Source organism: Dromiciops gliroides, chromosome 6 (genome assembly GCF_019393635.1).
Source record: "Dromiciops gliroides isolate mDroGli1 chromosome 6, mDroGli1.pri, whole genome shotgun sequence".
NCBI classification, from domain to species: Eukaryota; Metazoa; Chordata; class Mammalia; order Microbiotheria; family Microbiotheriidae; genus Dromiciops; species Dromiciops gliroides.
Window position 1 is genome coordinate 13,254,184 of NC_057866.1, and position 15,795 is coordinate 13,269,978.

Below are 15,795 nucleotides of genomic sequence, written 5' to 3' on the forward strand. Positions count from 1 at the left end.
TCCTTGTCCCACCCCCTTCCGGCCCCCCCACCCCTGCTCCCCACCAGCTGTGGCTGTTGGCTCAGACCAGTCCATTGTCCATAGGGCAGGGGGAGGGAAGGTGGGAGCCGGGGCACAGTGGGAGGTTTGTGCCCTGCCTGGGTCCCCCCCTCCACGGCCCCCGTCAATGGGTCACTTGTCAATTCATGCACCAAAGATGGCGGAAGTCACCAGCAACACCACAGCGGGGGCAGGGGCCAGGGACACATTGCCCTGTTTGTTTGACACCCGGGAGCCTGGGCTGGACACACGATCGGCCTCAGGCCCCAGGCCCTGAGGTGGCCTCCTCCACACCTGGGCCAGTGGTCATAGGCCATGGCCACACAGTTAAGGCAATGGGGCTGGTGGAAAAAGCACAGGCCTTCCAGGTGGAGGACCTGGGTTCAAATTTCAACTTGGCTATTTAACTACCTGGGTGACTTCCCCTCTGTGGGAATGAATAGGGTGGGATTTGCTCTCCAAAGGCCCTTCCTCTAGCTCAATCACAGCCTCACACCTTGGATCTGGGACCACCCTCCTCCCTCCTCAGTGCGCCCACCCAAGACCTCCCTATGTGTGCCCCTGAGCCCTTATCCCAGACCTCTCAGCTTGGGCCTGAGGGGACGATCGCCCCTGCTCTCAGGCCCTGGGCCTGTGAGGAACCCCAAGCATCCCACAGGAGCCAGTATACCCTGTGAGCACGGACAAGCTGGGGTTGGCCATAATTCCCATAAAGGCAAGCTCCTGTTTCCTCCCAGGAGGTCAAGACAGCAGCTCATGCCACTGGCCCTTGGCACTGAAGGATGAGGGGTCTCCCTTCCCTGCCAGAATTCTTCCTCTCCAGTGCCAGGGCAACAGGTCCCGACTGCCCTCAGCTTCAACTTAGACTCCTCTTTCTTTCTTTCTTTCTTTCTTTCTTTCTTTCTTTCTTTCTTTCTTTCTTTCTTTCTTTCTTTCTTTCTTTCTTTCTTTCTTTCTTTCTTTCTTTCTTTCTTTCTTTCTTTCTTTCTTTCTCTCTTTCTTTCTCTCTTTCTTTCTCTCTTTCTTTCTCTCTTTCTTTCTCTCTTTCTTTCTCTCTTTCTTTCTCTCTTTCTTTCTTTCTTTCTGTGAGGCTACTGGGGTTAAGTGACTTGCCCAGGGTCACACAGCTAGTAAGTGTCAAGTGTCTGAGGCCGGATTTGAACTCAGGTCCTCCTGAATCCAGGGCTGGTGCTGACTCCTTCTCTTTCTTTTGGCTGCTGTCCCCTCCTTCCCTTCTGACATCTCTGGGCCCTTGGCCGGGGCTATTCCAGGAGCATGGATAACAAGAGTCAGAAGACCAGAGGTCAAATCCCAGTCCTGACACTCTCTGACTTGGACGAGTCATTTGATATCAATAGACTTTCGTTTCTTCTTCTATACAATGAGAGGTTTGGGCTAGATGGCCTCTCAGGTCCCTCCCAGCTTTGAACCTTTAAGTCTATGGCCTTGGACAAGTCACTTCTCTTGGCCTCAGTTTTCACTTCTGTAAAATGGAGTGGTTTTTTGTTTTGTTTTTGTTTTTTTGTTTTTTGCAGGGCAATGAAGTGGCTTGCTCAGGGTCACACAGCTAGTAAGTGTTAAGTATCAGAGGCTGGATTTGAACTCAGGTCTTCCCGAATCCAGGGCCGGTGCTTTATCCACTGTACCACCTAACTGCCCCCTGTAAAATGGAGTTCTCTGTGTGTAAATGTTAGGAAGAGGTGGGGGTGGTGGAGTAACCTCAGAGTTGATGGCCATGAACACCTCCCATCCATCCTCGCTACAATAAACTCTGGGAATGGGTGCTAGCAAGATTAAGAGCTGACATTGCTCACGTTCAAGCCTATAAGCCTCCCTGAACCTCAGTCTCCTCTTCTGTAAGGTGAAGAAAAGAATGTCTGTACTCAGGGACAACTAGATGGCACAGTGGACAAAGCACTGGTCCTGTATTCAGGAGGACCTGAGTTCAAATCCGACCTCAGACACTTGACACTTACTAGCTGTGTGACCCTGGGCAAGTCACTTAACTCTCATTGCCCTGCCAAACCCCCCCCCAAAACCAAAACAAACAAAAAGAAAGCCTGTACTCCTCTTGAGAAGGGCAGGGGACAGGGAAGGGACAGTGTGGACCCTCCCCAACTTGCACGACCCTCCCCTACCTGCACGACTTTGTAAAACTTCAGAGAAATGAAAGAGGGAAGACTTGTTATTATCTCATATTGTATGGGGAGAGATGTTAGGTGACTTGCCCAGGGTCACTTAGCTAGAGAGTATCTGGAGTGAGGTTCACACCCAGGTTTTCCTGGGGCTCTAGCCACTGGTCCACACTGCCCCAGGTCCTCGAATACTCTGCCAGGGAAACCCGAACCTTCGCCTGATTCTTGGAAGCCCCACTCTGGGGTCATCACCCTGGCTGCTTTCTGCACGTTTCCTACAAGGCCCAGGTGCCCAGCAGTAAACACAGGAACCCAGACAGGCAGAACAGAGCAGTACAAATCAAGAACACGTCCCCTCCTTCCTTAGTCCTTCCTTAGTCCTGGTCCCAGATCCCACTGGGGACGCCCCACAGAGTTAGCCGTCACAGGCTTGAAGGTTGGCAGGGTCCTCAGAGACTGTCTGGCCCAACCCACATGACCACAGGCAGCCTCTTCCACTTTGGTTCAGTTCTCCTTCTTAGGAACCCCCCGCCCCAATGAGACCTAAACTGAACCCTGTGCAGCTTCCCCCCCATGTCCCCTGGCTCCTGGTTGTGCCCCCTGAGACCAAACAGAAAATAGTCCCCTAAAAACCAAGAGAGCTTTAAGAGACGAGCTGCCGTTGAGCCATACCTCCTCCATTCTCTATCTGTGAAATTGGTTTTTTGGACCCAAGTGCGGGACTTTACATTCGTGCCCATTAAATCATCCCCTTTTGGGGCCCTGATTTTAATCAATCAATTGGCTATCACTCGATATCTCCCACCCTTGTGACCACTTTACCAGCATCCCATCCAGGTGATGACTAAACACATGGAAGAGCTAAGGACCCAACCCAGGACCTCCACAGGCTGCCTCCCAAGCAAACCCTGAGTCGCAGTGTTTGGAACCAGCCACCTGAGCCACACCCGTCCATCTTTTCCATAAAACCTGAGTTCAAATCCCAGTGTTGGCCACCAGAAGTAGCGTCATTGAGCACCTGTGACTTCCCCAGAGTGGGCGCTCCCTCCACTAGTGAAGACAGCACCTCATCTACCCTTTCCAAGTCTCCATGAGTTACTGTGCCCACAACGTCTGTGGCCTTGTGGTCAACCTGGCTTGACACCGCTTGGCGGCTGGCCAGCCTGGTCCTCAAATACTGCATGTGTCCCATCGCCAGGTCCGTCTTCAGAGCTGTGAGAGCCTGGGGTCATGTCCACACTGGGATGAGCCAGAGCTGGCAAGCCATTAAGTCTAACCTCTTCATTTTACACACGAGGAAACTGAAGCCCTGAGATGCTCAGTGACTTGCCCAAGGTGACGCAGCTCACACGTGTTCCTTCTGGGGTGCCACAGAACACACTCCTCAGATCAGAACAGGAAGGGACCCGAGAGGCCAACGAGGCCAACCCTCCCATTTCACAGACGGGGAAGGTGAGGCACCCAAGGCGGCAGGGCGTCATAGGGCGCTCTCACGCCATGGTGGGGGCTTCTTCCTCTGGACCATGCTTCAGGATCATTGCTTTCCCACACAGGACTCTCAACTTCCACTCGCCAACAGATACTTTCTTCAGTTCCTCCTCAGGGCTCTGGGTCACACACTAGACTCCCCTCTTCCCCGCACACCTTCACGCACATCACTGGCTGAACTAGAGTGGCCTCCCCTCCCTCTGTCTGGACACTGCCCATTGCCCCAGGGTCCCCTTCTCCAGGAGAAGCCTTCCTGGGCTAATGGCACACACTCATGCCCACCCAACTGACCCCCTTATCATCTGCCAGGGGAGGCACGAGATGGACAGAAGCCCGTATGATGTTGTCTCTGAGGGTCTCCTCTGGTCTTCCCACGGCTGAGCATCCTGGGACGGCCGCTCACATTGGTTCTAACTGGTAGGTACGAGGCTCAGTCACTGCCTGACGCCCCCAAGCCTGACTGAGCAATGAGTGAGGTGGGTTGGGGCAGAAGAGAGAGCCCTGGTTCTCCTCCCTCATCCTTCCTGACTTCAGACCCAGGGTCCTGGGTTCAAATTCCATCTCAGATCCCACTAGTTGAATAAGCTCCCCATTCACACCATGGCAGGTGGTCTCCCTCTAAGCCCCACCTCCCGGGGCTGTTGTGGGGCTCCACTGGGGCTTTTCAAACCTTGAAGCTGCTACAGAAATGTCAAGGGTGACTCCCATCCTCTCCAAGGGGCTCCAACTTTTCCTGCCTTCCAGCCTGGCCAAACCAGCTTGTTCCTCATACACATACCACATTCTGTCTCCTCCCTCTATACTGTTGCCTAGGCTGTGTCCCCTGCTTGGGGTGCACTCCCTCCTCCCTGCTACATTTTAGAACCACTAGCCCCCTGCAGAGCTTCCCACCAGTGCCAATTTCTCCATGAAGCCCTCCTTGATTCACAACATCCATCCCCTCCAGCTGCAAGGGCATCCTTGCTCTCAAAGTACACACACTCACACTCACACACACATAGTCAGCCTCTTTAGAATGTAAGCTCTCCATGGGGCAGCTAGGTGGCACAGTGGATAGAGTACCAGCCCTGGAGTCAGGAGTACCTGAGTTCAAATCTGGCCTCAGACACTTAACACTTACTAGCTGTGTGACCCTGGGCAAGTAACTTAACCCCAATTGACTCACTAAAAAAAAAAAAAAAAAGAATGTAAGCTCCATGAAGATGGGGACTGGTATTTTTTATCTTTGTATCTGTGGTAGCCAGGATAGTGCCTGGAATATAGCAGAAGCCTGCTTGTTGACTGACTGACTGATCTGTGACCCCTGAATATAGAATAGAAACCTAGCCTCCTGGTCATAAGGAGGCAGGGTGTCTTATCCTTTACTGAATCAGTTTTCTCTACTCTGTCTAGGGCAAGAGACTGAAAGAAATCACTGGAAAAGATCTTGAGTGCTGGAAGGGAGGAAGGAAAGAAACAATTAAGTGCCTACTATGTGCCAAACCCTTTACATATATTACAAATATTATATCACAACAACCTTGGGAGGACAGTGCTATTATAATCCCCATTTTACATGTGAGAAAACTGAGGCAGACAGGTTAAGTGACTTGCCTAGGGCCACACAGCTAGTAAGAATCTGAGGAGGGATTTGAACTCGGATCTTTCTGACCGCAGGTCCAGCAGCTGCCTGACCCCAGAACAAGGGGAGACACAGAGATCTTCGTAGGGTATTTATTTGGACTGTCCTGGAAAATGCACCCAGATCTGCCCAAAGAATCATAGGACCCGAGCTGGAAGGGACTCCTGAAGTCAGCACGTCCAAGTCCAAATCGGATGCCTGGGGAAGGGAGCGACTTCCTGGTCCACACGGCCAGTGTCAGAGGCAGAATCTGAACCTGGGTCGTCTGACTTTAAAGCCAGTGATTCCCTCACCCTGTCAGGCCAGCCTCGGGAGCTGGGGGCGGGGGTGAGACAGCCGGGCCACAGACACACAACCATGGACACACATGCACACAGACCTCAGTGACAACCCAGTGCAAGGACACAGTCACTCCCTCACACATCCACATGCCCTGGAAGGACCAAAGATGAAGCCTTAACGCTTCTCCTCTTTCCTGATTCTCACCCTTTCTTCTCCTCCTCCTCCTCTCTCTGAGTCTCAACCTGAGTCCAGAGTAAGGAGCCCCTCTGCCCCCCACCCAGAGGTGATGATGGGGGAGGGGGAGGCACAGCCTGGGTGGCGGGGGGGGGGAGGGCTGGATGCCCACCCGGGCCACCCCCTTCTCTCACAGAGCAGGGGCAGGGGATGCAGGAGAAGCCAGCTCCTTATGGCCCTGGCAGAGTCTGGAGAACCCAGAGACCCAGAGCTCCTGCCCCCCTCTGCCCCAGAACCAGGAGCCCCCTGTACTATAGAGATGGCAAAGCTGGTAGGGGCTCTGAGGAGAGATGGAGAGAAGCACTCGGGCTCATTGGGCTGAGGCTGCGGGGGGGGGGGGGGCGGGGTTTGCCACGATGGGGAGATCAGCTGATCCCCAGCCCCACTCCTGAGGTCAGATAGAAGGAAGAACTTTACTGACCCCAAGGAGGGAGATGGGATAATGCAGAGCCCACGGGGGCTGGGCAGCCTCCTGTCCTGGATGGGCTGAGCTCTCAAAGCTCCAGGAATCCAGGACTGAGCCACCTCTGCTGTCCATGGTCCTACTGTCACTGACCTGGGCAGTGCCCGGAGCGGGGGTGGGGCCATGGCTGACCCTCTGGGGGTTCGTCCCCCCACTCTTGTCCAGAGGCCCTTCTCCTTCCTAGACTTTCAGGCTTGGAAGAGGCCTCAGAGGTCATCAGTCCAGCTAATAGCTGTAGGCAGCAACATGGCCTAAGAGACGCAGGATCCTGACTTGAAGTCAGAAGACCTGAGTTCAAATCCTCCTTCAGATACCAGCTGTGTGGCCTCAGCTTCCTCGTCTGTAAAATAGGGTTATAGCAGCATCTGCCTCCTATGTAGACATCACCTATGGCTGTTAGGGTCCAGTGAGGTACCACGAAAAGCACTGTGGGAACCCTGAAGCCCTGTACGAGTGCTGGCTGTGGAGGGGGAGGGGGAGGGGGAGAGGAGGAGGGGGAGGAGGGGGAGGGGGAGAGGGGAGGAGGGGGAGGGGGAGGGGAGAGGGAGGGGAGGGGGAGGGGGAAGAAGAGGAGGAGGGGGAGGGGGAGGGGGAGAAGGAGGAGGAAGAGGAGGGAGAGGAAGAAGCAGGAGGAGGGTGAGGAAGAAGGAGGAAGGAAGAGGAGGAGGAAGGAGGAGGAGGAGGAAGGGAGGAAGAAGGAGGAAGGAGGAGGAGGAAGAGGAGGGAGAGGAAGAAGAAGGAGGAGGGTGAGGAAGAAGGAGGAAGGAAGAGGAGGAGGAAAGAGGAGGAGGAGGGGAGGAAGAAGAAAGAGGAAGGAGGAAGGAGGAAGGGGAGGAAGGAGGAAGAGGAGGAGGAAGAAGAGGAGGAAGAGGAGGAGAGGGAGGAGGAAGGGGAGGGGAGGAAGAAGAAGGAGGAAGGAGGAAGAGGGGAGGAGGGAGGAAGAGGAGGAAGGGGAGGAAGAAGGAAGAGGAGGAGGAGGGAGGAAGAGGAAGGATGAGGAGGGGGAGGAGGCAGGAGGCAGAGGCAGCCCCTCACAACATCCCCATTCAATAACATTCCAAGGCACGATTTCCCCCTCACTCTCGGCCCTTCTAATAAAGGCCCCTTGCACTTCCCTCTGTGCCCAGGCAGAGCCCCTGTGCCCCCTCTTTCCACTCCAGCCTTCAGACACCTGCCAACAGCCATCCTCCATTGGCCTAATCATTTCTTCGGGCTAAATATTCTCAATTTTTCGAACCTTCACAGGGGGCGGCCTCGAGGTTTCTCCCTGTCTCGGTCAGTTCCCTTCCCCCCACTCCCAGCACTGCCTGGATCTCCTAGTCCTCACCCTCAGTCACCCAAGCTCTCTGGTGACTTCAGAGCCTCCCAGGCTGAAGAGGAGGTTCACCATGAGAGGGGAAGCAGGAATACCCCACAAGGCACTCAAGGATCCTCCCTGAAAGGGAGGCCACTCCCCAGCCCCTGGGCCACCCAGATGGGGGTTAGAGCCCAAGTAGGGGCAGCGGTCAGGAATAGCAAAGGGCAGACCCACCAAGAGGACAGTCAGTCCTGGGCACAGCGGACAGTGATAGAGGAGGGGGAGGGTCTCAGGTTCACGTCACTGAAGACTCTGCAGAAGGGGTTGGGAATGTTTGACCCAAGGGGCATCGTCTGTCCAGCAGGAGAGAGATTGGTCCTGGAGGACAGAGCGGCGCAGGGAAGAGGGGTCTCTTAGGCCCCAAGTCAGGAAGTATCTGGGGGACAGCTGGGGCAGTCTAGAAGCAGAACGGCCTCCCCCTCCCTGGAGGGCTTGCTTCAAGCCAAGGCTGACAGATCCCTGCTCAGGGCCCTGATTGGGGTGGGGGGGGGACGGCCCTCAAGCTGGACTAGCTGAGGTTCTGAGATCTCAGGGTCCTGTGAGTAGCCCTTGTCCAGGAGTGGGGCTGCTGCACTGGGCGGCAGCTCAGAATTTCTTTGGCCTCTGGTTTCTTTTACTACTAATACAATGAATGCTATAACTCACCTTTTAATGGTGAATTTTATACAGTGCTTTCCTTGACACTGCCCTGTGAGGGAGGACAGGCTGGACGATGCACCCATTTCAGACATGGAAACTGAGGCAGATTTTTGAGCTGGAAGAGACTGCCGGAGTCATCTCATTCAAACTAATGTTTTTTCAGATGAGGAAACAGGCTTGCTGGGTGTCACACTGCTAGCAAGGGGCACGGCTGGAGATCTGAGCCCCTCACTTCCCACCGTGTCACACAGGGCTAAATGTCAGAGCTGGGCTTTGGAACCACGTGTCTGGACTGTGGCTCCTGCTGCATCTTGTGGGGAGGGAGGAGGAGGCCAGGAAGGGCAAGGGACTAAGCCTGAGTGGGGCCAAGGTCCCAGGCCTGTGGTCTTGGGGTTCTTGCCCAAACCTTGCCAAGGGTTTCCCCACACTGCATCCCCTAAAGAAAGCCAATGGGAATGGGGGGTTGGGGTTACCTCAATAGGGCAAGAGGAAGACAAAGCAAGGGAATGATGGGATGCCAGGGGACATCCTCTGCTCCTGATGCTAAGGAACTGCCGTGGCAGGGGTGGTGGTGCGGTGGACATGGGGAGCCCCGAGAACTCACCTCCTCACCTTCCCTGAACAGCTGGGACATGAAGCTGGCACCTCCCCATCAGGCCCAGGCCACAGATCAGAGCACGGGTGACAGTGCCCTGGGCACTTGACCGGTGAGGCCAAAGGTCTGCCCCTGCCTCCCGCCCCAAACATTCCCTTTACAAGTGGGAAAAGAGCCCTGAACTCAGGGTGAGGAAAACCAGATGCCCACTCTAACACTTACTAGCCGGGTGACCCTGGACAAGTCACCTAACCTCGATGCACTTCAGTTTCCTCATCTGTGAAACGGGGGTGGTAACCCCTGGTCTCCCCGCCTCACAAGGTTGTTGGGAAGACAGTTCTGGACTTGGAGCTAAGGCTTGGGGTGAATGACCCACAGTTATCTCACTGAGACTTGCAACAGCCCTGTCTACGAGTGGGGAATTGTCCGTCTGACTGAGGGGGCCAGTCCTCCGTTTCACAGTAAATACCCGTGGCCTCTCCAGATTCCAAGTTCACTATATCATCATCAAGGGCTATGGGGATGTGAATTATTGCAGCCGGCTCAGGTGGTGAGCAGTCTCAGCGAGGAAACTGAGGCACAACGGGTCAGAAGCCAGAGGGTTTGAATCCTATACACTGTGTCTAGGCGTGAGCCTGACAAATCCCTTCCATCGCCTTGGGCTCAGTTTCCTTATTTGTAAAACAGGGGGCCGGACCAGAGGCCCCTCCTAGCTCTCAATATATGACCCCAGGATCCTCTAAATGAGGCTCCTCTGGCTGCTGCCAGCAGGAGGGAGAAGAGAAGAGGGGGTGGGAGGAAGAGGCCCAGGACAGGGCTAGGCAGACTGTGGGGAGCCCCAGGTTAATAATTCCAGTTAATGATTTCTGCTTCAGGCTTCTTATCTGCCGGAGCAAAGTCCAAGGCAACGCCAATCAGCGGTCAGTGCTAGGCGGTTACCCAGCATGCTCTGCTCCCACTGTTCCCCCCAACAGATACCCACACCCACTAATGAAGTGGGAAGAGGGAGGGGGCCCCCACAGGAACCATCCTGGGTTGGTCTTAATGAGGACAAATAATATTGAGTCATTCAGAGCTGAAAGGGGCTTTAGGGATAAGTTAATCTAACCCTTCGTTTTGCATGTGGGGAAACTGAGGCCCACAGAGGGGAAGCCACTGGCCCAAGCTAATCACCATCAGCTCCAGTTGTAACGCAGGCTTCCCAACACCCAATCCATCCACTGTCTACCATGTGACCTCCCCCCCCCATCCCCACTTCCTAAGAACAGCTCTGAGGATGTCTGCCTGTCTGTCCTTCTGTCCTCCCTCTTTTGCCCTTACCTCGGTCTCAAGGACATTTCACCCCTCAACTTCCTCCACACCAGCCTCCATTCGGATCCTCGAGGCCAGACTCCCCAATCACTGCTACACCAGGCAGAGGCTCCCCCAGTGCTTCGGATCACGGTCCCCTCCTCCCTGAGCCCTCTGCCTTCGTCTTCCCCTCCAAAGGGGGACAAGGCCTTTCTCTTCTCGAGCCTTCTCTCCCCACCTCCTTCCCCGACTCTTCTGGGGCCTCCTCCTCCCACCCCACGCCATCTGCGCCTCTTATCACAGGACAGACATTGATGAGAAGCAATCACGGGGACCAGTCCCTGCATTTTATAAATTCACACGCGTCCTCACAACCAGATGAAGAGCCGGAGGGGCACCCCGGGTGTCCTGAGGGGAAGCCTAGGGCTCCTCCCAGCACCCCAGAGAAGCTCCCTCCCCAGGGGGCCGCTCACTCACTTTTCTCCTTTATCTTTCTGTACTCCCTGTCTCCTCTCCTGCCAGGCCTTCTCAGATTCTGCCCTCCCTCCTACCACAGCAGACCCTAGGGCCCCAGTAGCATTCTCCCCCTTGACTCAGATCTGAACTTCTCCCAATGTGGGGTCCCCCTAAAAGGGGCCCCCTGGCCCTAGCAGGGCACAGCGGGGGGCGTTGCTGGTGGCCCATACTGGCTGCTACAGGGATCGATTAGACAGCAGAGGCACTTGGGGTTACCTGCATGGAACCAATGCATTCCGCCCTTCCTGCCGATGTCTGCCTTCTGCCAGCCCCACGCCCTGCTTTGCTGCTGCTGCTGCTGCCTGTCCTGGGGGGTGGTGGGGGCTGGGGATTACCTGGAGCTGATCCTGGGGGGCTGAGCAGTACCAGGCTCCCAGAGGCTGCTGGGTCACTTCCTCCCACTGCCACAAAGCTCCTTAGCTCCCCCCCTCCCCAAGCCCCTGGCAGGTGGGGACGTTGGAGGACCAAAGTTGGTCTGAATCCTGACTGCCACCCATTACCTAAGTGCCCTTAGGCAACTCACTCTGACCTTTCTGGCTCTCAGTTTCCTCATCTGTAAAATGAGAGAGCTAGGCTAGAGCGAAGCTGCTTCAGCCATGGATGAAAGAACATTTGGCAACAGTAAAAGGCTATTTTTTGGGCGGGGGTTTGGTGAGGCAATTGGGGTTAAGTGACTTGCCCAGGGTCACACAGCTAGTAAGCGTCAAGTGTCTGAGGCCAGATTTGAACTCAGGTCCTCCTGAATCCAGGGCCAGTGCTCTATCCACTGCGCCACTTAGCTGCCCCCAAAGGCTATGTTTTTATACCTGCATACCCAGAACTGTGCAAGGCAAAAAGAGGTCGCGAGTGGAAAGTTTAAGAACTCCTGGCCTGGGGGATCTCTGAGGGCTCTTCCAGCCCTAAGTCAGTAACCTTATGGAGTGGAGCAAGAGGGGACAAAGGATTCCTTCTCCTCCCCCTTGACCATCAGCCAAATGCTGGCCAAGAGACCCAGAGGCAGAACTAGAGTGGGATAACCCGAGTCTAGTCTCAGGCCGCCAAACCTGGAGGAGGTTGGAAACAACAAAGGGCAGCAAGGCTGGCTAGAGGACCTGAGTTCAAATGTCTCCTCAGACACCTCCTGGCCGGGTGACCCTGGCCAAGTCCCTTTACCCTGCCTGCCTCAGGTTCCCCATCTGTCAGATGAGCTGGAGAAGGAATGACCAACCTCTCTAGGATCTCTGCCAAGAAAACCCCGCACAGGGTCACCCAGAGAGGTGGACAGGACTGGGAGCAGTGAACAACCACAAACAACACAAGAATAAGCGGCCCCCACCCCAACCCGGTCTGTAGGGCACACTTTGCTCCACTCCCCCTCTTGCAATAATGCCTCCTTATGGCTCTGTCCCTCCCCACTTCCATCCCAGACTTAGCCTCCATCATTTCTCCTTCCCACTCTTGGAGGGAAGAAGAGGATCCCAGAACCCAATATCAGATCTGGAGTTAAGAGCCCGACTTGAAATCCTGCCTGAGCCTGTATGACCTTGGGCAAGTCCCTTCCTTTCTGTGGGCCTCAGTTTACAGCCTCCTAGGCCCCTTGTGGTGCTAGGTCTTCATCCCAAGATTCTTCAACTTGAAAATGCTAAGCGACTGACCCCTCTTCCCAGCCCCGCCGGCCTTTGGCCTGTGCTGCTACCATGCTTTAGAACTTCTAAAATACCATCCCCCCCACCCCCCAGCCTGGGCCAGGGCTGGGAGGGAGGGGGGAAGCGAGCATCAGCTCCTTTGTGCAGATAAGGAAATTGAGGCTCAGAGAGATGAAGCCTGCCTGGACTAGGGCCAGAGAGCTAGTAAGTGGCAGTTATGTGTACATGAGTATGGGTGTGCGCGCGCACGCTCACACAAACATGCATTCACACACACCTTCCTCTGTCTCTGTCTCTCTGTCTCTGTCTATCTCTCTCTGTCTTTATCTCAGTCTCTGTCTCTCTGTTTCTCTGTCTCTATCTCTGTCCCTGTCTCTCTTCCCTCTGTCTGTCTCTCTCACACACACAAACACACACTTATATACGCTCACACTCACACAAACATGCACTCACCTACACTCTCTCCCTCAGTCTGTCTCAGTCTCTGTCTGTCTCTGAGTCTCTGTCACTCTATCTGTCTCTGTCTCTGTCTCTCAATCTGTGTCTCTCTTCTCTCTGTCTCTGTCTCTCTCACACACACACAAACACACACTTAGATACGCTCACACTCACACAAACATGCACTCACCCACACTCTCTCCCTCAGTCTGTCTCAGTCTCTGTCTGTCTCTGAGTCTCTGTCACTCTATCTGTCTCTGTCTCTGTCTCTGTCCCTGTCTCTGTCTCTCAATCTGTGTCTCTCTTCTCTCTGTCTCTGTCTCTCTCACACACACACAAACACACACTTAGATACGCTCACACTCACACAAACATGCACTCACCCACACTCTCTCCCTCAGTCTGTCTCAGTCTCTGTCTGTCTCTGAGTCTCTGTCACTCTATCTGTCTCTGTCTCTGTCTCTGTCCCTGTCTCTGTCTCTCAATCTGTGTCTCTCTTCTCTCTGTCTCTGTCTCTCACACACACACAAACACACACTTAGATACGCTCACACTCACACAAACATGCACTCACCCACACTCTCTCCCTCAGTCTGTCTCTCTCTCTCTCAGTCTCTGTCTCTCAGTTTCTCTTCTCTGTCTCTCTGTCACACACACACACACACACACACACACACACACACACACACTCACAACTTCCCTTCACACCAGCAGGTACTGGGTTGGGCTCACTTAACAACCCCCACACACTGGGTCCTGGGGGCAGACATCCCCCTAAGCCTTTACCCCAAAGCTGAAGCCCTGAACACAAAGGGATGGGCAGACAGGCTGCCGGTGCCCCTCCCCCTGTTTCTGGTCCTCTCCACTCCATCCCAAAGCCCCCTGAGCCGGTGGGCAGGGCCCCCTCTCCCCACAAACATTCTTGAGCAGCCTCTTATCTCCCGGGATGAGGGCCGGCCGCATGGTTGAGCCATGGCGTCAGCACGGGCTGCCCCGGCCCCCCCGCCCCCCAGAAGGCTGCCAAGGTTTGGGTTCCGGGAGAGGAGTCAGGCTGGGCCCTCCTGTAGAAAGGACATACACACTGAGGGGAGACCCACCCCACCCCTGTTCTAGCCAGTCATTCTCCTCTGCCTCCCCGGACCCTGAACAAGCAGCAGCCCACAGGGACCCCACTATTCCTCAGGGCTCCCCTAGAATGAGAACCTATAGCTCTCATTCCCCTCCCTGGTCACCCCCAACAACAAGGGGGAGGGAATACCTGGGTTTGCCTGCCTTCCAAAATAATGGGGGCCCACAGAGACCCGTTCCCTCCCCCATCTCCCCAGAATGAGAGTGGTCCCCCAAAATAAGGGGGATCCCACGGCCCCTGCCTTCAACACGACTTTGCCTGGGAGGCTGGCAGAGTGAGTAACGGGCGGGCACAGTTCTCCCTCCTTCCACCCCCAGATGGCCTGAGTGAGGGGACAGCCTGTCCTCAGCCAGGGAGGCGAGGGAACACGAAGGGAACCCAGTGCCTGGACGGGGGCCCAGCCTGCTGGGGAAGGGGAAATGATGGGAAGAAGTGGACGCCATACCCCCCAAGCCAGAGGCCCCCCCACGCCTGCCCCTAATCCCCCCTCATGCTTCTGGGGCCACAGCGGGTTTGCCCCTCCCTCCAGGGCCCCCTGGAATTAGGGGGAGCACGTGAAGCCTCTTGGGAGAGGAGCCCCTAGAATGGAAGGGAGGGGCCAGGGGAGCTGGGAGGAGGGAGCTGTTGGCCTGGGCCTGGCCTGGCTGCTGCCTCCGTGTGGAGGAATCCCTAGATCAGCTTGTAGCCCACTCCCCACTGCTGGACAAGTTGGCTGGGAGCTCTCCTGGGGCTAGGAGGACAGTATACAGACAGTATACAGGGGAAACAGAGACGTGAATGACCTGTTGAGGTCAGAATGGGCTCAGATGAAGTGGGAAGACTGGGAGTAGGGGGCTGCAGGGAAGAGGAGGGGAGAAGGAAACCCGGCCCCCCTACATCTTGCCTAGGAAGGGGCTGGGGAAACTGGGACTGAACCCAGGCCTCCTGACTCCTAGTCCCAGGCCCTCAAGTGGGAGGGGGTTAGGGTCTGAGGCACTGCCTAGGGGGGCTCCCCAAGAAGAGAGCACCAGAAGTTGGCATGTTTGGGGTTTCCCAACTGACTCCCCCACTGGGACCACGAGGCTGGGGAGACCAGGGAGCCGGTACCGGGGCAGGGGCAGACAACCAGGGCCCCTCTGCGTCGGGGCTGCTCCAGCTTCCTGGGCACGTCTTAGCCCCAGAGGGATCACCCACTCCGGGCCCCCGGGGAGGGGGGGGGAGGGATGCAGGACCGGGACCAGCAGCGGGCCGTGGGGAATGGGAAGACAAGGGGACAGGGGGTGATGGGGACTCAAGCGAAGGAAGGGGGGACCCTGGCTGACGAAGGGATGCTACACAGGCGGAGGGTTGGCTGACACGGGCCGGGGGCGGAGTGGGGACCAGAGGGGATCGGGCTTCCTGGGGTTGCTTTCCTAGAGCCTGGCGGTCCGTGTACGTTGGACCCTGTTTGGTGAGTGGGGGCCGGGAAGTCAGCGGGGCAGACCCCAGGCAAGGCAGGGGGAGGACAAGGTGACCCCGCGTGGAAGGGGAAAAACAGGGGCGGGTGGCCCCAATGGGGAGAAAGGGGAGATCGCGGGGTGCTCCCCTAGCCCTGGATTCTAAGAGGGGCTGGACAGGCCAAGGGGTCAGAGGAAAGGGGGCCGGCAGACGCGGAGGTGACCCAATGCGGGGCCGGAGGTGTGGGAGCCCTCGGACACCGCAGGACACTCTCCCTGATGGAGGGAGGGGGCTCGCCCGGGCCGGGGTCTGGCGGCGGGAGGAGGGGAGGGGAAGGTCAAGGCCAGGTCTGGCCCCAGCCGCTCTCACCTTCGAAAAAACGCTGCAGCGCCTCCGTCTCGTCTACCACCTCCATGACCGCCCGGGGCCCGGCTCCGGCCGCTACAGTCTGGCCCTATGGGGCCGCATCCCCGGCGCGGAGCGGCCGCGCAGCAGCAGTGGCGGCGACGGCGGCGGCGGCGGCGGCGG

The 15,795-nt window shown here is 56.3% G+C and overlaps 1 protein-coding gene across 1 annotated transcript in view; it reads right to left on the reverse strand.

Moving 5' to 3' along the window:
• Positions 1-15,795, reverse strand: part of MYRF (myelin regulatory factor) — a 49,131-nt gene extending 33,336 nt beyond the window's left edge. The window contains 1 exon segment of the mRNA XM_043970333.1: positions 15,637-15,795. Coding sequence (XP_043826268.1) covers positions 15,637-15,682 — 46 coding nt within the window. The 5' untranslated portion in view covers positions 15,683-15,795.